The sequence below is a fragment of the Nylanderia fulva genome, unplaced genomic scaffold (genome assembly GCF_048542155.1).
Source record: "Nylanderia fulva isolate GAGA-0341 unplaced genomic scaffold, ASM4854215v1 Scaffold21, whole genome shotgun sequence".
NCBI classification, from domain to species: Eukaryota; Metazoa; Arthropoda; class Insecta; order Hymenoptera; family Formicidae; genus Nylanderia; species Nylanderia fulva.
In genome coordinates, this window is record NW_028190275.1 from 590513 (window position 1) to 613565 (window position 23053).

Consider the following 23053-nt stretch of genomic DNA (forward strand, 5'->3'; position numbering starts at 1 on the left):
TAATACGGGAGTGTCGTCCAAAGTATCGCGCGTTTAGTGCGGGAGTTTCGTTTGAAGTATCGCGCGTTTAGTGCGGGAGTGCCTTTCAAAAATATTCCGCGCATATTTCGGAAATTGACGGACTGTAAACAATGAACGAATTCTGATCAACTTGACCTGAGAGGAGAAGCAGGCCTATATAGGAGGCATCGGGCGCCAGCGGAGCAACTTTGGGGTGAGTATTGTAATTTGTAATATTGCATATAATACTTGTTATAAATTGGATATATGTTACGTTATTCTATTTCTATATTTGAATGATTTAAACATAAAGAGAATTAGAGATAAATATACTTTTAATAAGTCTTACAAAAGTTTATTATATATAATCTTTACCAAATTTATAAAGTTTAGAAAAGAAATAAATTAATAAATTAAAATTAAGATAATAAATTAAAACTTATAAAGTTACTCAATTACAATCTACTGATAATTGTACGCATTTAATATAAAATTTAATAGGCACACTAATAATTTTTTTAAATATTAATTATGCAAAGCGTTGCTATAATTTTGATTTTATTTGTATGTTACAGGTCAACGTAGCTTCGATGCAGTGATAACTCCGCTGTTGTGCATCGGTCGGTGAGTGATTATATAATCATTATTTTATTCGGAGGTAACGGTAGAGAGTAGATTGTATACACTGAAAAAAATTTGTTAATTTGACTAAACCTTTCAACTAAATATTATTTTGTTAAATCTATAAGAATACTTAAATATAACATTAAATTTAACAAAACGTATATATTTGACTTAAATACTAATATATATTGATTTAACAAAATAGTAATTTAGTTGAAAGGTTTACTAAATTTACAAATTTTTTTTTCAGTGTAGATGTAGATGGTAAATATAGATCTAGATCATAGATTGTAGTTAGTTCACGTTACCTCAAAATTGTAGGTATATAGATGTAGATCGTAGATTGTAGTTAGTTCTTATTGTTATCTCAAAATGATTATTACATTAAAAATATGCACATATATCACAGAAAGAATAGATGTATAGAACAGATGAAATTATAAGATATCAAACAGAATATAGAACTGAAATGGAAACATTTTACATTTTTACTAATACACATTCACTTTAAAAATCTGCAACTGGGCGATTTTATATACATATATATTTCTATAATTTTAATTCATAATTTTAAATGTGTATAATGATTATCTTTAAAAAAGAAAGAAGTAAAGTTTTTATATATATAAAATTATTTATTAAAACATTTCCTAAAGAGATAAAATTGACTTTAATAAGAACGTGTATTTTGAAACCCGCTCTTTCATTTTTTAATTAAAGTTTCAGTCATTTAAAGCGATAATTAATTTTTCTAAATGTTAGGATCTATAATGTATATACGAATTAATCATTATGTTATAGATATTGATACATATCCTATGTATTCTTATTGATATAAGATTATAAGAATAAGTGCATATATATATATATATATGCCTATTTAAATTTTGATTCAAATTATACATATTTTTTGCGCGCATCGATTTTGTAAGATTTGATTGACCAAGGAAAATGAAATTTTTTTTAAACTTGCTACTCTACTATAAATTCTATGTCTATGGTCATACTTGAAAGTAGACAGGCAGGTGGCGCTAAAGTTAACCTCCTATTTTTCTTGAGCAATTTTTACGTGTTTGTAAGGTTATTTTATGTTTTTTTCTCAACGAAATATTACACATATGTACTAGAGTGAACTATTAATAACTAAATTTATTAATCATTGAAATGACATCAAAAGTGTGTAAGAAGGATGTTCTGCAAGCTGTTATTCTTGCGGATGATTTTACGACAAGTTTATCACCATCGCAAAATATATTCCCGAGCATTCTGATACCGGTGATAAACGTACCGCTTTTCGATTATATGATCGAAACATTGATCAAGTCTAGAATACAAGAAGTATTCCTTTACTGTAGCAGTCATGTCGATCTGCTTAAGAAATACGTGAAAGAAATGGATTACAAAGGAACTACAATCTCTTTAATCATTTCCGATGGCTGTAGCTCCCTTGGAGATGCTTTGCGAGATATTGATACAAAGGGCTGGATCAGAGGATACTTTATACTGATTCGAGGAAATACATTTGTTAATACAGATCTTAAAACCCTGCTCAATGCACATTGTTTGAAAGTCGAGAAAGATAAAGGAGCAGCCATGACCATGGTATTAAGAAATTTTGGTTCAACGAAGGATTCTTACATGAATGAGGAAACCTCTTTGGTTGTATCAGATAAAAGCAGCAACAAAATACTGTATTATACAAAACTGAAGAACAAGGAAAAGAAAATAAAGCTGGAATTAAACTGGTTCCTTGATCATAACGAAATAGAGCTCAACACATGCTACTTGGATACTCATATTTATTTATGTTCACCGTCTGTCTTGCCACTGTTTGCTGACAATTTTGACTTTCAGGTAATTAAATTAAATTATTTTGTTGTATAAAATATCAAATTTTGCATTATTTTTAATTGTGATAAGTAATAACTATATATATATATATATATATATATATATATATATAGTAGTAGTAGTAGTAGTCATAAGTATTTATATAATAGCAAATACTATATAAATATATTTTTATATAATAGCAAATATTATATAAATATATTTATATAATAGCAAATATATATAATAGCAAATAAAGTAGTAAATATATTAAAATATTTTTTTAGACTATGGATGATTTTATTCGAGGGGTATTGATGAATGAAGAGATATTAGACTCGAGAATTTATTGGCAGCAGTTAGATGTCGAGGATTATGCCTTGCCAATTACATCATGGAAGGCTTACCATATGCTTACTCAAGATGTTTTACGTAGGCATACTTTCCCTTTGGTGGCAGATGCTTTTTCTTCATTGAAGAATTTTATATGCATGCCGCAGAGCACATATAAACATGAAACTGCTCTTGCTAAGGGTTGCATTTTGGAAAAAGACTGTATTCTTGGATTTAATAGTACGTTAGGAAATAATACTAAAGTTACAAGATCTGTAATTGCAGATCATTGTATTATAGGTAGTAATGTTAATATACGTAATTCGTATATCTTTTCGAACATTAGAATCAAGGATAATTGTACTATTGTGAACAGTATCTTGTTTCCAAATTGCATTATCAGGTACGCTAGTCAAATAGATGGATGTATATTATGTCCTGGAATTGATGTTGCTGCTCATAGTCAATACATCGATATCGTTGTCGAGTCTCTATCATCCGGCGTGTCTAAGACTAAAATGTCAGAACTTGGTGTTAACGATGAATTTTTGTATTTTAAAAACAACAAAGTAGCTGATTGTGATGGCTGCTCCACAGAATCCTCTAGCAGCGAAGAGGATTCCGAGCGTGATTCTCCGATTCCAGACGACACGAATATGTTCTTGTCTGAAGTTATCGATAGTTTATTACGTGGTTATCAGGATAAGCTTAAATGCGAAAATTTAATTCTAGAAATAAATTCTTCGAGATATGCGTATAACGTCACCATCCGCGAAGTGACGTACAACGTCATTAAAGCGATTCTCAGTCTGCCTTTACATTATCTTTCTGAAACAAAAACTCTCGTCAATAGTCAGAACTATCAAAAGAATCTGAAAGCTATTATAACTTATTTCAATTCCATTATTTTGAATTATGTTAAAAATGAAGACGCGCAAGATGATTGTTTGCGCGCTATAGAAGATATTGCTAGTACGACCGACGAGTTGCTCCCGTATACGCAACACCTGTTGCATCAGTTTTACGATCGTGATATACTGTCGGAAGAGAAAATTTTAGAGTGGTACGAATCCACTAGCGAGGACGCGGATGTGCTTCACAGCAAAGTGAGAAATTCCGTCCAGCCATTCATCAAATGGTTACGAGAGGCGGAGGAAGATTCTACTGAAAGCGATAATGATTAAAGATACTCTATTTAGAAAGATCGCCTATATAATTTATAAAATAAAACGGCTGTATAATGGTAAGAAAAACTGTATATATAGTGCACATAATATATGAACGCATTGTACAAAAATTGTAATAGGGGGATTATTTGTCAACTTCTCTTTGTTTTTTTTTATATCAACTTTTTTTGTGTTTTATAATACTTGATTTTTGAGCAACGGTAAATCACACACCAAATCGGTAATTTACGTTAAGTATATCATTCTGTATGTATGCATGCATGCATGCGTATATGCGTACGTATATCAGCATAATGATAAAGCCCGCATATCTCGCGCATGTTTAATCTTGACCTTCTGAACTCATTTCCTAAGGCGAAGTTATTATTCTATAGGTACTTCCATCTCCGCCAAATTATGCCACGAGAAATGATGATGATCCGGAAATTTGATTGCGTCTACCCAGTGCCGCAAACGTGCTCCTTTGCTACCGCAACCCAACATGAGGCCGCCTGGAAATTATGCAGACACGTGTCACATATATATAGGCACTTTATTAAACGCGTAAATCAGAATTTAATTTCATTACTTATTCATACATACATACATATATATATATATTTATTTATTTATCGTATTATTAAATAAATATATATTGAATTCTAATGGAGAATATATATATATATATATATATATATATATATATATATATATATATAATATAGTTAATAATACTGAATTGATTATATTAATCCAGATATTTACTATATATATTCTTTATTAGAATTCAATGATATGTATTTAATAATATGATGAATATATAATATATAGATATAGTAATTAAATTCTGATTTAAAGCACATTAATTAATTAATTAAATTTAATTAATTAAATTTAAGCATTGTTTTGATCGCATTTAGACTACAAGGTATAAGTATTATTCACGGGATAAAACCGTGGCTAATATAATAGCTCAGTACCCAAGTAATCGTTACTCTTGCCGAAATCCTTGTCCCATACTGAGAGGCATAACGTGAGCTTCATCAGCTCCGTCAAGCGAGTCGCGAAAGCGAACTCTTCGTTCCATTCTGGGTTCAATGTCTTTCGTCTGATGCTCGTATTCTGCGAGTTGCGACCGGTTGCCTTCTTCAGCTTTTTGGCGGTAGCACGAGCGGTCGAGTAATTTAGGAATCGTTGCTGCCGATGATTGTCGGTCGCATTCTCGACGAGGGCCAGCTTGACGAATGGGTCAGAAAATCCGTTGCTGTCCATGGGTAGGAGATTCGTAGCGCGATGTATCGTGACCAGCAGCGCATGTCGATGAGTACAATAATTCAGGCTTATCTGAATCTGCCCGCGTCCGCTTGAGCATATGCCCCAAATTTCCTCTTCGTTGTCTACCTGCATCGAAGTAATCGATATACTGTATATACGCTGATAAGCACATGAGAAAGCTGATTTTTTTCCCTCTTTGCATTTTGCACTCTATTGTTCACGGATTATAACATTTATTTTATGAATAATTAATATGTATTTAATAAATTAAATCTCGCGTATATTTAAATGAAATATTCGTTCTACTGAATACAACAATTAATTTTGTAATCAGTATTTAATTTGAATTAAATAACAGACATATACGTATTTGATCAACATAGCTTTACATAGCTATTTGTTGAAAATAAATTCAATAACATTTAACGTTTTTCATCACAGATCGATCAGAAGACTAGATAGTATGTTGTACAAATTCAAAACAAATGCGATGAGCATTGAAATCTTTGATTTGCATAGACAGGTAGAGTCATTACAAAATAGGATTTTTCATCTCACCAGCGGGTTATTTAATCGTTTACCTGTACTCGCGTGGAATAGAATTTTCGAACATCATAACATTGCTTTTAAAAATTGCCACAACAGATTGGTTACTGCACACGAAAAGAAATTCAATTGGCTTAAGAGAAAACAACACTATAAGTATATCAACAGCATCAAACCTATAGATATACATTGTTCTTTACATTTTGAAACTTCACAACCGACGAAAATATCACAAAATTCTCTCAGGGCAATCACTAATGATGCCAAGGAGATCAATATACACATAGAAGCCAATAAATTTCTCAATGATACAATTAACCCTTTGGAAAATACTAATAAAAAATGGTTTGTTAATCTTTCCAACACAGACATTCCGCCTAACGTTTCTAATCTGTTGCAAATGGGTGATAAATTCTGTCTTCCGAATATTAGTAAAAAAACAGCGATACATGAATTCATCAAGGACATAGAGAGTAATAGCAAACGAAATAATATTAATAATCTCACAACGATCAGAAATATCGCGGTTCAAAAATTTGCACAACTTCTGAACACGAAGGATAAAAATGACGTAAGTCAACAAAAATTACTTGGTGCACACAGAGATTTAATAAAATTTTGTAAAGACAATCCGAATGTTCTATTCACACGCGCGGACAAGGGTAATGCTACGGTGGCAATGGAAAGATCTCATTATATTAACAAAATGGAAAACAAAATTAAACAATCATATATAGTAGGCCAACTAAACGAGCAAATAAATAAGATGTAAAAATTTTTTTATTAATAGTTAAATCATTAAATTAACATTCCGTTACAGAATCGATATAAATTGTAAACGTTTCGACTGCACTACAGTCTTTATCAATACATAAAAATTAAATATTAAAATATAAAGTTAGATGTTAAAAATACAAAGTTAGTTAAATATTAAAATATAAAATTGAAACGATTCTTCGCTGTTGACCAATAGATATGCAAGGCGATTGGTCTGAGATGCCAAGTTATGCGACATTTGAGCATGATTATCGTTTTAACAAGTCCTTTTCCCCGATATTTCAAGTGTGTGTTGCGAAGTCTGAATACCCTAATATTCAGACTTCGCAACACACACTTGAAATATCGGGGAAAAGGACTTGTTAAAACGATAATCATGCTCAAATGTCGCATAACTTGGCATCTCAGACCAATCGCCTTGCATATCTATTGGTCAACAGCGAAGAATCGTTTCAATTTTATATTTTAATATTTAACTAACTTTGTATTTTTAACATCTAACTTTATATTTTAATATTTAATTTTTATGTATTGATAAAGACTGTAGTGCAGTCGAAACGTTTACAATTTATATCGATTCTGTAACGGAATGTTAATTTAATGATTTAACTATTAATAAAAAAATTTTTACATCTTATTTATTTGCTCGTTTAGTTGGCCTACTATATATGATTGTTTAATTTTGTTTAATTTATACGAGCCTTTCATTAATTAAAATGGAAAACGTTTTAAAAGATGTCAACACTTACACTATTGTTAAAAAAAATCCGTGCAAAAAAATAGAGAACGATTTGAATGATTTGTTGAAGAGATGGCTTAAGGAAGATTATATTTCAAAAAACGAATATTATAAATTACGTTGTAGTGATTCTCTCCTTCCAAAAGCGTATGGATTACCTAAAATCCATAAGGAAAACTATCCAGTTAGAATCATAGTTTCATCGGTTGATACAGCTCTATACTCGCTGGCTTCGTTTTTACAAAACACCTTACGAACTAGTCTACCCAAAGCGAAAAGTCATATTAATAATAGTTTTGATTTGTACAGCATATTGTCTGGTAAAAAGATTGATGAGAATGATAGGATGTTTTCCTTGGATGTGGTGTCTTTGTTTACGAACGTTCCTCTGGATCTTGCGATTGACGGTATTAACGATAGATGGGATCACATTGGAATAAATACTAAAATACCGAAAAACGAATTTTTGGGGGGTATAAAATTCATATTGACTTCTACATATTTTACATTTGATGACATAATTTATAAACAGACGTTTGGGACCCCTATGGGGTCACCGTTATCACCAATTATTGCAGACCTGGTTATGCAAGATCTTGAGGATACAGTTCTCAAAGCGTTGAATTTGGAATGTTTGTTTTATTTTCGTTATGTGGATGACATAATAGTGGCCACCTCTATGACTAATATGACTCAGATTGTGAATAATTTTAACAACTATCATGAAAGACTTAAATTCACGGTCGAACAAGAGGTTAACCATAGCTTGAATTTCTTAGATTTATCACTTAAAATTATTAATAACAAAATATATATAGACTGGTATCAAAAAGAAACCTTCTCAGGAAGGACGTTATCATTTTATTCAAACCACCCACTATGCCACAAAATAGGAATAATATATAACCTTGTAGACAGATGTCTATTGCTATCACATCCACTATTTTTTAATAAAAATTTGGAGTTAATTATTAATATACTCAGAAGCAATGGTTACCCTCTTGATCTGATTTTTAACAAAATTAATCATCGGATAGAACACATCATATCTAAGGGGAGCATTATAGAGAGACAGGCCAACATAGAAAGAACAAAAAGTATAAGAAATGACTCGGTCAATAAAAAATTCTTTGTCATTCCGTATATAGATGGGATCTCAGAAATGATTGTTTCCTCGGTAAAAAATAAAAATTGTATGGTAGGGTATAGATGTCTCAACAAACTGGATAATATTATTAAAGCGCAGAAAGATAAAACTAAACATCTATGCAATTCGAATGTGGTTTATAAGATCAGTTGCAATAATTATAATGCATCTTATGTAGGCCAAACAAAGAGGCAATTGCAGACGCGAATAAAAGAACATAAAAATAATATTAGGTTGGACTCAACGAAACATTCAGTAATTTCTGAACACATAATAAATGAACATCATACTTTTAATTGGGACAATGTTAAGATCATGGACAACGAAAATAATTATTATAAAAGACTCATTTCTGAGATGCTACATATCAAGGAACAAAAAAATGGACTAAATTTAAACAAAGATACTGAGTTACTTAGCGAGTCGTATTTTGATATTTTGGATATATTAGCGAACAAGAAATAATAATAGGACAAATAGGACATTAACGAGTAAAACATAGATATTAGATCATATATAAACACGCACGCTCTCCGATCAAGTAGAGTTTAAAATGAGCTGTCTTTCTGTATTGTTGGTTTGTTATGTGTCATCCTTAATAACTGTTAATAAGTAGCAAAATTATCAAGAAGAACGATGATAGGTAAGCATACTACCAATTGTAGGGGATACATATTATAATTTGGACATGCGTTGATCGGTAATTTTTTATAAATCGCAGCGCCTACGGAACGGGTTAATTTCTCGCATATTAACGATGAAACTATCCGAGATCTGAACAAAATCAGGGATCATATCGAGGCGAACATTGTTGGACAGGACGGATTGAAACACGCGTTAATTACTCAAAAACTCTTGATTCTGAATAACTATAATTAAATTTCGATATTATGTGAATTGTAAGAATTTATATTTCAATAATTATACTGAAGAAGACCGCGTGCGGTCGAAACGTTTATAGAATGATTGTAATTTGCGTTAGTTTTAATATAATGACTGTAGTTTTATAATTTATACATGTAATAAATGGTAGTTGACTGAACATCTCGAATATTCAGCTCGATAAGTTGGCCTTATATTTATCACTTTGTTTTCAATATACGAGCGACAATTGTATTAATTTATTTTCAATAACATTTGTTATTTTTTTAATAAAACTTATTTTTTTACAACTTAATTCGTAATTAGAATTTCTCATGTTTTAAATTTCACACATTTTGTCGTGAAATTAATAACATCCGCATCAATTAGAACACTAAAAATTTTATTGAATACGAATAAGTATATTTCAATATTACCAAATAAATCATTTATTTAAAACTAATATTGATTTAATGTGAAAAATATTTATTTGGTATAAGAAAATGCTTTTCAAAACAAATATTTCTTAATTTAATTTTTTCAGTAAACTAATACATATGTAGACAAATTTCTTTTAAAATTTATCTTGAAAATCATGGTGGGACAATATGATATTGGAAGAATTATATGAATTTCTTTGATCAAATATTTACCACAATAAGATATAAAATATGTTCGATTAATTTTACCATGTACATAGTTAATTTATTATGTACATATTAATATTTTTGTTGTGCTAAATATTTAAGCAGAGAAACTCATAAAATTATTCTAACAATATTGTTTCATAATTACCATGATTTTCAAGGTAAATTCTAAGAAAAAATTTTCTCTATGTATAGTATAAAAAAATGTATATAATCTGAAACGCAATTACTTTGAATGTAATATTGAGATAATCTTTATTGTATTTTTTCTGTAATCAACATACCGGATAATGAGGCTGCAGAGAAACTTTGTAATGTTTCGTTTGATATGGTTGCAATTCGTGTAGAGGAAATTTCGCTTCTCCCAGGAAGTCCTGACCCGATGGGTCGTCCTGAATGATTAAGACGTGCAATGCCTTGCCACTCGAGATCTAAAAAAATTTCGAGCATGTATATTTATAATTTATTTCCGAACAAAATAATAAATCATATATTATAATAATTTATACATCGGTTTCCGTCGTTCCGTAGAAATTCACCGTCTCGTTGAATTCCGGGTCGCGCGTTTTGTGCACCGTTTTTGTTCGCAATCGGCTGCTCGTTGCTATTTTTCCTACGGGCAATATATTCAGCTTGCAAAAAGGATCGGCGAGGCCTTGGATGTCCATAGGTATTAGACGACGTGCACGTTCCACCTTGCACTGGAGGCACTGATCGGCCGGGTCGTATCGCAAGGAGACTTCGAGAGTCCCATAATCTTGTCCCGTTTCTGTGTTTCAATTTTAATATATCATTATTTTAATGTTCAATTTGAAATTTTGTCCAAATTAAGTGATTAAAAACTATTTGGATTTTTTATTGTTACATATAATTCCTTTACGATTTTTCTTCTACTGAAAATATCCTGCACTAATCTTATATAAAAATAGATTTCAATAAATCATGATTTTTTCATATGTTGTAGCTTATGACCTACTGAACAAAAGATGTAATTAATCTACTGAATAAAAAATTTAAATGTGCTCAAAGCTAAATAATAGATAATAAGACTAGCTGTAACGCAATAATTGTACATTATATTTATCTTCGCAGCTATTACATTTTTTCAGCAGATTATAAGCTACAACATATAAAAAACCAGCTGATTTAATCGAAATCCATTTTTACATAAGATTAGTGCGAGATACTTTTATGTTTCTCGTAATATTTAGTTTATAATATATTAATATCTAATAACACTTCGATAAGTTTAAGTTTCAAACTTAAATTAATTTAATTAAATGAAAATTTGTGTCATTTGCGCTTGTTAGTTGATTAAAATATCTCTTCAATAATCTTCTCATATTAAATTAATTTGAATTTTTTCTTCAAAATGACAGCACACACACAGTTAATTTTAATATTAATAAAACGATTTGATTGACCTTTCGGGCTTTCCGGGGTTCTTGACGCCCTGACTTGACTGTTGCTGCGAGTCCCGCTGGAAGAACTGTCCTGATCCGAGCAAGACTTGTTCCGTTCCGCATTTCTCTCGAGGAAGCATTTCTTGCTCATAGTCTGAAACCGCTTGACCGGCGTGGTCGGCGTCACCGGGGTCTTCAGTCTGCATAGGGGATGACGATTCCTCGTATAAGTTCAAACCTCCACCCCGCTTGTCACCATCCTTACTTACCTGAGAGATTGTACCTGAGTGCCCTTCGATCGATCCAGAGAGGTGGAAGCGTCCTTCGGAGTACTCGCATTTTCACTGTTCTCCTCCTCATCGTCGTCAGCCTCGTTGGCCTTCTCATCGTCGACGAAGATGTCCTCGAAGGACACATGTTGTTCCGTCTGACTGCTTGGACTTTTGCCACTTGTTTTCGATCGAGGGGTGCCGATCGAACCAGTGGGCGAAAGTCGACTGCATTGTGACGCGATCGATAGACAAGACTTGTCTAGCCTGTCGGAGCCGGCATCATCGCGGTATCCCGGTGACAGACCGTTCGGCCTTCCTCGAGGACTCTTCGGCGACGGGGTGCTGGTCGCGGGGCTAGAGATTGTCAGTTTGGTAGGGGTGCTTTCGCGATTGCTCGACAGATTCGTCGGCGAATGACCGCGATTTACCGCGAGTCGTCGCGTTGCATCGTCGTCGGATGAGGAATCTTGAGCATCGGTTGAATCTGCGGATTTGTTTATCGTCCACGTTGACGTCCTGTGACTAGGTCGAGACCATCCGCGCTCCTACGTAACGTTTTATATTATTATCGTGTCGATAGAGCTCTCGGGGGAAAAAAGAAAATTAAATTTATCAATGATTTTTGTATTAATATTCCCATCAATATATTGAGCATTTTACAGAATATTTTTTGAACGATTGGTCGATTGAAGAATAGTCAATTAAAATTTGTTATATTCATGATATTGATTGATATTGATAGGAGACCAGCAGAAACCGAACACGTGTTCGTATGGTTCGTGGTTTACCGAAAAAGAAGGATTAAATATCGAGACACACATATATACATATATAGCACATGTACGTCAATATATGAAATCAGTGAAACTCGAGTGCCACGTGTCATGGATAGATACTGTTCGATTTCTGTCATATGTAAAACAAGCTTTACGCGAATGTGGTTGCAATGTATTCCAATATCCTGATTGCATCTGTTCTGATGGCATGTATGAAAACTATTTCAATGAATAGGTAGAAGATCTAATTCTAATTCTAGATTAATTCTAATTTAACTAATGTCAGAAATCAGATTCGAATATTTTAAATAAAAGTTTTGAATGAAAATTCTTTTTTATAAAAAATCCCTGGAAAATTCATATCAAAAAATTGTTTTAATCTTTTTGATTTCAAAAAGTTTAAAACCTACTAAATGAAAAGATATATATAGTATTCTAATCTTTTTATTTTGAAATCAAAAAGATTAAAACAATTTTTTGATATGAATTTCCCAGTAAAATATCTTTAAAAAAGGACCATATATATAAAATAAAAAAAAATAAACTGTGTATTTATATATAACTAATTTAATTGCATAGTATATCAGCTTAACAGCTCTTTATAAAAAACCAGTTCTCCGTGAAATTTTAATTTCGCAGAACACGATTTAATTTAAATGTATGATTTTTTAAATTTAAACAATCTTTTTTCAACAGAAAATAATTTTGAGAGTGTTAGTACAAAATTAACGAAAATAATTAAAAATCTATTTAGTACAAAATTAACGAAGATAATTAAAAATTTATTTTCGAATGTTGAAATTCAGCATAAATGCACAGTCGAAAATATAATATAGTATAGTATAATTATAGTATAATGTAATGAAGAAATTGTGTATTTTTTCACATACCTTCTTCTCTGGCAGAATATACTTTGGCATGCCTTTGAAAAACCAAGCGCCGCTCTTCTTCCACATTTCTCTGGTCTCGGCACAGATCCGACAGAGAAACTGCTTCTGCGCGTTGCCATGGGATCTTTGAATGATTCTTTGTACGGCCATTCGTTCCTGAGCGATTCTTATGAGACGCAATGAGCTACGTGATGAAACGTTCGCATCATTTTTGTCGCCGTTTCCTTTCGGCAGATTAAGTCTCGTGACTTCGATGCCGCACTTTTGGCAGATGTATCTGCGGCAGTCCTTGCAGAGGTTTGCACTCGCCCCCAGCACTGTGCCAAATTTTTCGCCACAAAGTGCACACGAACAAACACAACGAGCTCCACCGGAGCACCGGCTTCCACAACCGCGCCTTTCGTTCGACCTGATCGACGTTACGACGCATACATTCCGCTTCATATTGTCCAATCTTTCGACGAGTCTGCCGACTCGTTCCTGCTCTGACAGATCCAGAGCTTCGGCTCTCTGTATCACCTGTAGAAACATCTACTTGGAACCAAAAATCGAAATCAATCTGATCCTGATAAAATCGTTTAGAAGGTTTTGTTCGACGATGCTATCCGACCTTTCTAAGAATTTTATAAAGATTGGATTATATAAATCTAATGTCTTCAACTGTACAGAATACAGAATTTATTTATTCAAGTTTTTAAAAATGTGGACGACGTAATCGTAAATCTCTTTTCAATTTTCTTCGCTATAAATACATTTTACGCTAATTAGATTATTATTCATATTGTCGAATAAACATAAAATCTATATCCTGTGTGTCTATAATATTAAAACCTAAATATATTGAAGCATCCCAAGTAGCAAGCATACGTCTTTTTAACGTCATTAAACCTCAAAATGACGTCATTCTGACATTTAATAACGTCAGTTACCTGGGATATTGATATTGTTTAATGAATTTTAATTTTGTGTGATTTTAATTAAGTATAATTATTGACATGGTTTTTACGGTTTAGAGATGAAAGGCTAAAAATTGCATAAAATAAATTAAAGAGAAGCGTGGTTATACTGCTACGGATCCTTTTTTGATTACGAGGGAGAAAGAACCTAGGAATTATTTAGTATTCATACAAATGATCCGGAAATCCTACGTGGGCGTTTTCTTGAATATATTAAATATTTAATATTGCATATCATTATCTTAATCGTTAAATATGGATAATCATATTATATTTCATCATTAATTATTTCAGATCAGCACTTGATAAATTGTTTCTTTATTAAATGTAATATGATGTTTTTTAATGTGTATGTTGTGGAAGGAAGAAAACTTATTTAGTTTTTTAATTTTTATCGCGTATCAAAATTCGTTTTATGTTAAAGCATAATGAAAAAATTGTAAGAAAGGTTTTAACGTGTTCTTATACTGCTTTATTATGAGAAATATTTACCTGAATAATGCTTTGTCGTTCATCGTCAGTGAGCAAGAAGGATTGTCCGCAACGATTAGAACCGCTCATATAAGAATTTGAATAGTCTCCCCATCCGTGGGATTCAAAAGATCCCGTTTTCACGGACCATCCTGTTCGCAATCTGTATCATGTATGAATTTAATTATGTACTGTACATATACACACACTTACACATACATATAAAGTAAATTATTAAAATTTATTATTTATAAATATTTTATAATATACTTGCAGTATTAGTAATGGAAATTATATTTTTTATAAACACGTTCTTTACAGTACAATTTATTCATAAAACGAATCTAAATGTCAACTTATAAAGAAATATTTTCCCATGAAAATATTTTTTTAATAAGCTTTGAATACATTCACGAAAATTAAATAAAAGTAAATAATTAAATTTAATTTAATTAAATTAATTAAATAAAAATAAGAGACTTTTCTTATAAATGCTTTCTTGTGTGTTTAGAGGTTGAAACAAACCCTTGAAGTTAATTTCTATAGCGCACGTTTTTGTAATAATTTGTGATTGTCTTGCTCTCTCTTTTTTCTCTTTGACTAATACTTGATAAATATTATAAAATTGTTGAAGCATATTCTTTTACTTACTTTTATTTCTTTTAAAAGAAAAAAAGAGAGAGAAAGAGAAAGAGAGAGAAAGCTGAATAAAATGTGTCAAGTGTAAATCTTTTGAGGGTGTGCTTTTTAAACTTAACAAATTATCTCTTAAATTTACATCAAATAAACTCAGTATCAGAATTTTCGAAGTTTCTCTAGAGGGGTAACATAATCTCGTTATAACAAGCAGTTAGTTTAACCAAACATTGTCAAAGTGATATTCCACAAAAATTGTTTCTAAAGATTTTTCGGCAAAGATATCTACCAATTTTGATTTTGATTTTTTTGACAATTTAGTATATTGCCATCTTTTTAATTAGTGAAATTTTTTAAGCTTTAATTCAATATTTATACATAGGTTTTAATGATTTTATGCTAATATATATTTTAATGTTAATATTTAATAATTGCATTTTTTATCGAATCATAAATATCAAAGTTAGAAAGTTAGACATTACACATTATACACTACATGTTATAAAGTACATTAAATGAGTTACAGAACTTTTATATCAAAAATATTTTTTTACAATTTCAGCAATATTTTTGTTCCAGATCAAATTTAATTAATGTCAAAGAGTTGTTTCAATCCTGACTGAGCGAGAAAGCATTTATAAAAAAAATCTTTTATTTTCAGTTTTACAATATATTTAAAATATTCATCCAAATCACAGACAAATTTTTCCATGTGTTTTCTTCTTAGATATAAAGCAATTGTATTAATTTGCGTAATTACTTAAGTATTGGCTTCTACTTGGAAAATAATACTGATAAAAATAAATTCTCAAACTTACTTTGCTCGCAACGCCAAATGCCGATCGTTCGGACAAACCCACCTGCCACCTCGTGATATTGGTTCATCCATTTCACTGTGAGTTATTTTGTTTGTAATGTACCGTTTATTTTATTTGCTTCGCGTAGAATTTCAGTCTGTCTACAACAATAAAGATATGCAATCTACAAATATGTATAAGTTTACACAAGTTCTCTTTTGTATTATTTATTTTTGCTTCTAAGATAAATTTATATTTGCAGTTTATATTAAACGTTAAATGCATTAATCTAATTTTAAAAGTTGCTTCTGTTATGTAAAATATTATATTACATCTTATATTATTATGTTACATTGCCTTCAACTTGTAATTAGACGACCATATTTAACGTTGAATATGAAACATGAATATGGACTTCTTGTTGTAGATTCTAATTGTATTTAAATTTATATAAAAAATTAATTGCCTTAAGCTGCAGTGAAATATCATTGCACTTTTCTGATATTTATATACTTATAAAGAAATATATAATATTTAGTGATATTTTATTTAAAACTCAAAAGTAAAAAAACGTAAAGAAAACAAGAAAAATTATGAATAAGAATTACAACATTAAAATTAATCACTAACCTTTAATCTGATGGATATCATTTGTAAAAAAATAGCAGCAGCGGAAGCCGTATAAAAACTTCGTCCTTTCTCAAGGCAGATTGAAGTAGCACTTAACGGGTTCCTCTGCGACATTAATTGTTTTTTCTTCAAACTCAATTTAGAATTCGATTAAGGTTGCACAATAACAAAGAGTAATTTACACGCGTATTTCTTGATAATATTTTTATTTATATTTTCTACCTATATATTGTATTTTTTTATAACTGTCAAATTTGACATTTTGCAAAAATTTGATATATCAGTCAATTTAATTCTTTTTTAATTCTTTTATCATTGTAAACGTGAGATATAAGATTTATTTAATAAAGCACGTGTAGATTTAATAATAATAGATAATATATATAATATAGCAGAAATATGTGTCAAAAAAGAGAAAAAATGTTACATAGAAAACAGTTCTTTTTCATTTCACATTAAGTCTTTTTTTCAAGATTTTTCTTTTTCTTTCAAGAATTTACTTAACATTTGTTTAACATTTGCTTAACATTTTGATAAAAAATAATAAAACATAATATAATAAAATATAATAAATAAAACAAATTACTGCACATAGCTTATATGTATACAATACAGCACAGAAACTCACGTTGAAATAAACTTAATAATAGCACTTAAATGATTTCTCTACGGATACTTTGCAATTAAATAGAAATTCCAATGTCGTGGTATAACACAACTCAACGACATCTCTGTTATTTACGAATATTAACGTGTCAAGCTTGTGCGGGCGTATCGACATATATATCGTGAATTATTATCTTCTTTCCCTCTCCCAGCCTTAGCGATACCAGCTACAAAAGATTTTTCTTCGGACGTAGGAGTTACACCCACGCATTTCTCCATTCTTTTGCTTATTTTCCTGTATATGACGTAATTTTTCTATTTTATTGAGCTTTGGAACATGAGAAATATTCGAGGAATGTCAATAGAAATGTGGGGCTATGTATTGCAAATCAGACGTCTGGTATCGCTGACCACAAACATGGCTCCGAAATGCTTCCGCATGACGATGTTATATCATCTCGATGACAGTGAATTTTGCATACAGTAGTCACATATTTATCGAATTTTTACGATAAAATAAAGGAAGCGATATATGATATTCATATGAGTTAACGGATGGATAATTAGGAGGATAATTTAAAAATTTACGACCTGATATTACAAGATTGTTTTTTCTTTTTGAAAATATTTTTATATTTCAATATAATCTCCCTGAAATTCATTCTACTTTTGACCAGTGATGCTTTAGTGCTTTTATTTCATCTCGAAAGACCGATTCCTCAAGGTTTTCAAAATATCTGCTTGCTATTACTGCCACTTTTAGCATTTGTGAAAAATCGTTTGTCACAAATTTGTTACAAAAACTTTTGCAGCATACTTTTTATTGTTGTGAATGGAGGAGCAGTATGACTTGATATATTTTTCATTTCATTAAAAATTTCCGGTGACGTAAATCCTTTTTAATATAAGCTTTATCACCGTTCAATTTTATTCATTTTCATCCATTTTTATTTTAATAATATTTTTCATAATTTTATGAAAAATATTCAAAATTGTATCTTACGTATTATAATTTTTCGCAGAAATGTGTATAAATTAAAATTTTATCTTTTTATTGGCTTATATGATTTATTCACTCAGGGACTCTCCATATATTGCAATGTGTTGACGTATGTTGGTAATATTGGCTTTTATAAGAGAACTATTCGAGTCATCTGATATATGAGGAATTTATATGTGAAAACGTAGGAAATAATGTGCTGTCGTGCTTTTCAAGGCAATGCGAATACAACAAGGAAAATATTTTACGCGAACTTCGTTTAACTTGTTCGAACTTTGTTCAAACTTTAGCTCACAAAGTAGTATAAATCAATGATTGTCTTTCCAGTACAGCCTATATTGATACTACATTATCGGATATGTATAACGTTTGTATTAACTTTTATATATAAAAAAAAGGTAAGACTCTTCTCTCGACCGTATTGGCAAATATTATTTATTAAATCACAATTGTGATTTAATAAATAATATTTTGCACAAAGTTGCAATACCATAAAATAAAATACGTAGTAAAAGTTATATAAAAAAATAAAAACGTAGATATTTGAGAATCGCCAGACAGAATTTAAAAAAAGGTAAGACTTCTCTCGACTGTACTGGCAAATATTATTTATTAAATCACAATTATGATTTAATAAATAATATTTGCCAGTACAGTCGAGAGAAGAGTCTTACTTTTTTTTTAATTCTGTCTGGCGATTCTCAAATATCTACGTTTTTATTTTTTTATATAACTTTTACTACGTATTTCATTTTATGGTATTGCAACCTTGACAAATATTAAGTTGCCTTGGAATAAAATCATTATACGCATATGTCGCAATATGTGTGTACGAATTGTTGGTACACACATTATATAATTAATTAATTTCAAAGGTACGCGCTAACAATAAGCATTCTCGACTCGAATATAACTTAAAGACAGCTTTTCTATTGTGCGTCAAATTACGTTTACTACAATGCTATTGCAGATGATTTTTAAAAACCATTGTTAATGCAAAGCATCACATTTCAAATAAAGTAAAATTAATATAAAATAATCTTGAAAAATATATAGAAATATAATCCTTCTTGTTTTCAATAAAACGTTTCTGATATACTTTGATAGTGAACTAGTTAATTGAAATTAAATTAAATTATATTAATTACAATTGTAAATTCTGCCATATATAATGTGCACGCGTATGTCATATATGCAGGGTTGGGTAAGTTAATGATTTGTTTAAATTAAGTGAAGTTAAAGTTAGTTGCTTATAAAATTAATTTAGTTAAGTTAAAAGTTTTATAAACAAAAAATTCACTCAGTTAAAGTTAAGTTCAGATTAAATTAACTGAAGTTAAATTAAAAGTTAATTTTTAAAAATATTTATATTAAATTAGAATTTTGTTTGTTAATTCTTTTGAAATATATAACAACAAATAACACAGAAATTTTGATTTTATATATATATTTATATATATATATATATATATATATATATATATATATAGAAATATATTTTTTGATAATTACAATTGATGACAAATGAACATAAAAATTAATAATACGTTTATAACTTATAAAAAGACAATATAATGGTATTTAGAGATAAAAAATTTAACTTAGGAAAAGAGTTAATAAGTTTAAGTTCAAAAATAACTAGTTGAAGTTAAAAATTAATACATTTTAAATTAACTAAGCTAAGTTAAAAGTTATTAACTTTTTAACTTTTTTTTATCTTTTAACTAATTAATTAGTTATTACCTAACTCTGGTCATATGTGATAAAAAAATGAAACAAGAGTCCAAAATTTCCTGATGATGTATGAGCTAGAATCTTTCATGTTTGATGATATACAATATACGTAAATCGCACAAATGCAAATTTGCGGGATGCAATAAGTTTCTGCGGAAAATTCAATAAACTCACGCGCCGTCTTGCTATCTACTACTATTGTTCATCGTGCGCGCGGCACGCTATCATATGGTTCACCGCGGTAAAGGGAACAAAGGAACTTTCAACGAAAGTGGCTATATTTGCTCGGAGAATCGATATTCTCATGGTGCATATCTCGCAGCTCTCTAAGTCTTTTACACCTTTCTTATTATGACGGCATGCTCGTGTATGCGACGCGCTTGTGTCGCATTAAAAAAGGAACAAAGCTGCTGGAAAATGCAGTCTAAAGAGCGCTCGCACGGTGCTCCGACACGCGATGTAAAAAAGCGAGAGAGAGATTGAAAGAGACACGTATGTATATGTATACGTTGAGGTAGCTGACGAGATTTTTCTACCGGTATAAACGTTCTATTTTTCTCGGCAGCTATCTGCCGCGTGACAGGTAGCAGATGGTCGTCTCTCGTGAACAAAAAAGAGGAACCGAATCGAGTGCGATTGCGTTACGTCGATGTTGGCGATCAATCGACGACACTCGTGACGCGCGTATCAACATTGTGTAGGTATATATGTATCGTTGGTGTTCAACGCACATCAGCTTATTAATGACGAAAACAGTCGTGACATCCCCCGCAATGTACCATCCGTTATGCACTAAGCTTCGTAATTAAGTAATTCAGTCCGCTCGGTTACGCTATGCGCATAAATTATGCAGAGTTTGCGTAACGTGGCATATTTCGTCGCAAATTTCTTTTTTTTTTAATATATCGAAATTGTCAATAGTGATGGATTGAGTATTAATGTAAATGCGTTTGACGTTTATCGATAAGCAGGCAAATACACTTTTACCCTCGTTAATAATACGTAGATACGATTATGAGAAGTAACATTCCATATGTCAAAGAACGCGTGCTATTTTGACATATGGAGATAGAGAGTGCTTAAATTCTCTAAATTTAAACATTGAGACAATTATTATATTTTTTCTGAAAAGTCTTAAAATCATTATTGAAAAATGACATGTGCAGAGAACGCATGTTGAATTGCACAAAATATAGACATGACAGAATGTGACATAACGTGTTGCACGCGTTTAACGCGACATGCACAACTCTATATCGATATAAAATGAATTCACAATCCAATATTACAAAGTAAATCCTGTGCTTAATTGACTGCGAAAGACGCGAGGAAAAAGTTACGGAAGTGCAGGAAAACAAGCTATATAGAACTCACGTCATACTCCGGCGTTTGCAACAGGCTGCAACTGGTCGCGTCGGCGCGCGGGCGCGCGCGCTTAATTGCTCTTGGTGACTCGTGCTCCACGTCAATTAACCATCGCCGTTAATTAGTGCGCGCTCTCCCCTGGGTTCCCGCGTCGGTGGCAACACTCGGCAATCGCGCGAAGTCGCGCCGGTCCGCCGGGAACCCCCGTGGCGAGTCGCTGCCACGAGCTGCCACGATATCCGCCAGCCGACAAGCGGGTGCTGACTGGGTGCTGCTGCTGGTGTATGGTGTGTAGTCGCCACTACCTCAGTAACTGACTCGCGCGCTCCACTCAGTGGAAGAGCCGGCGGAAGAGCGGCGAAGGGTAGAAGGTTGGCTGGGGTGGAAGGGTGCGAGAGCTCTCCCCTCGTTCGTATACAGTCCGCAGGGATGTATCAAGCCGCCAAGCGTAAGAGCGAAAGAGAGGGATGAGATGGGAAAGAGAAGTAGAGCGACGCGAGAGGGGTTGATCAGGTGAAAGTCGTAGAGGCGACCGAGGGTGGAAAAGAAAGAGAGAGGGCGGAAGAGAAAGATCGACAGAGAGGGGGCTAATAAAGAGAGGGCTTGTCAGGGCGCAACAGGCGTGGAGAAAACCGGGACACAGAGGCAATATACCATCGTCATCGTCATCGTCGTCATTATCATTGTCGTTCGCCGTGATTAAAACTGTTCCGCGCATATATATATATATATATATATATATATATATATATATATATATATACCGACTTTTTAGCGTATCAACCAGGGCTAGATAATCGTGCAAATTGAACGGCGCGTGGCGGCCAAGAAGTAGGGCATTCTGCGAGGAATACAATGGTATAGGCGCTCTTTACAAACTGTTATCGCGTGGTTGCGTGATAATTTTGTAAAATGTATTCAAAGTCCAGTAGTGTGACAAGGAAGATTAAATTTCTTCAATTTACTTCTCTTCACTGCTCATTTTCCATTTAAATATTTATGCTGCGCACACATTTTTATATTATATAAAATTATTATAAATAGAATATCTAGCTCTTTATAATTATCACGAGCATCTTTAATTATCCCAAAAACATGTATCGCAATTACACAACAATCGATTATTAATTGTTATTAACCTTTGGTTGGTTGATCGAGACTTTATTTCTGTGAGTCTGGAGGATTGACATAATCGTGTTGAAAGATGGAGATTGAAATATATATAATATGGAACGGATTTCTCGTACGTCACGCGCGACTAGGTGTAAACTTCGCAATCGCGTCCCGATTGTTGCTTGTAACGCATTTGCAAACGACACGTTTGCCGCCGTGCATGCCGCTCGAGGCAAACAGGTGTCCTTGTGCTATATCGTACTTATTGACGTGTCGTACTTCGCAGCTGCCGCAGCAATAGTCTGCACGCCGAGGGTCGATGATCAGGAAAAGCCCGACTTTCTCACGAGCTTGCAGGATTCTAGGTCACGCAGCGAAAATTTTACGCACTGCTGTGTAAGCATGCGCCAATTTTGCCACGTGCCGGTCCATGTCATTCTCTGTCAGAGAGGGTAGCAA

The 23053-nt window shown here is 32.0% G+C and overlaps 2 protein-coding genes across 8 annotated transcripts; one reads left to right on the forward strand and one right to left on the reverse strand.

The window, feature by feature from the left end:
• The first annotated feature begins 1596 nt into the window (after positions 1–1596).
• Positions 1597–4084, forward strand: eIF2Bepsilon (eukaryotic translation initiation factor 2B subunit epsilon). Its single transcript, XM_029302348.2, has 2 exons — positions 1597–2478; positions 2742–4084. Exons 1-2 carry the CDS (start codon positions 1789–1791, stop codon positions 3969–3971), a joined length of 1920 nt encoding a protein of 639 aa, XP_029158181.2. The 5' UTR covers positions 1597–1788; the 3' UTR covers positions 3972–4084.
• On the reverse strand, positions 3008–21798 carry LOC114930547 (rabphilin-3A). 7 transcript variants are annotated; one of them, XM_029302343.2, is made up of 11 exons: positions 21491–21797; positions 16777–16881; positions 16168–16303; positions 14735–14876; positions 13287–13817; positions 11618–12165; positions 11370–11548; positions 10455–10714; positions 10230–10376; positions 4934–5354; positions 3008–4465 (listed from the first exon to the last, which is right to left on the reverse strand). In XM_029302343.2, exons 3-11 carry the CDS (start codon positions 16236–16238, stop codon positions 4338–4340), a joined length of 2427 nt encoding a protein of 808 aa, XP_029158176.2. In that variant the 5' UTR covers positions 16239–16303; positions 16777–16881; positions 21491–21797; the 3' UTR covers positions 3008–4337. The 7 variants fall into 7 exon arrangements, with proteins under 7 accessions (XP_029158176.2, XP_029158179.2, XP_029158174.2 ...); XM_029302346.2 differs by having other exon boundaries at positions 13287–13805; positions 16168–16307; XM_029302341.2 differs by having other exon boundaries at positions 16168–16307.
• Between the last annotated feature and the right edge of the window lie 1255 nt (positions 21799–23053).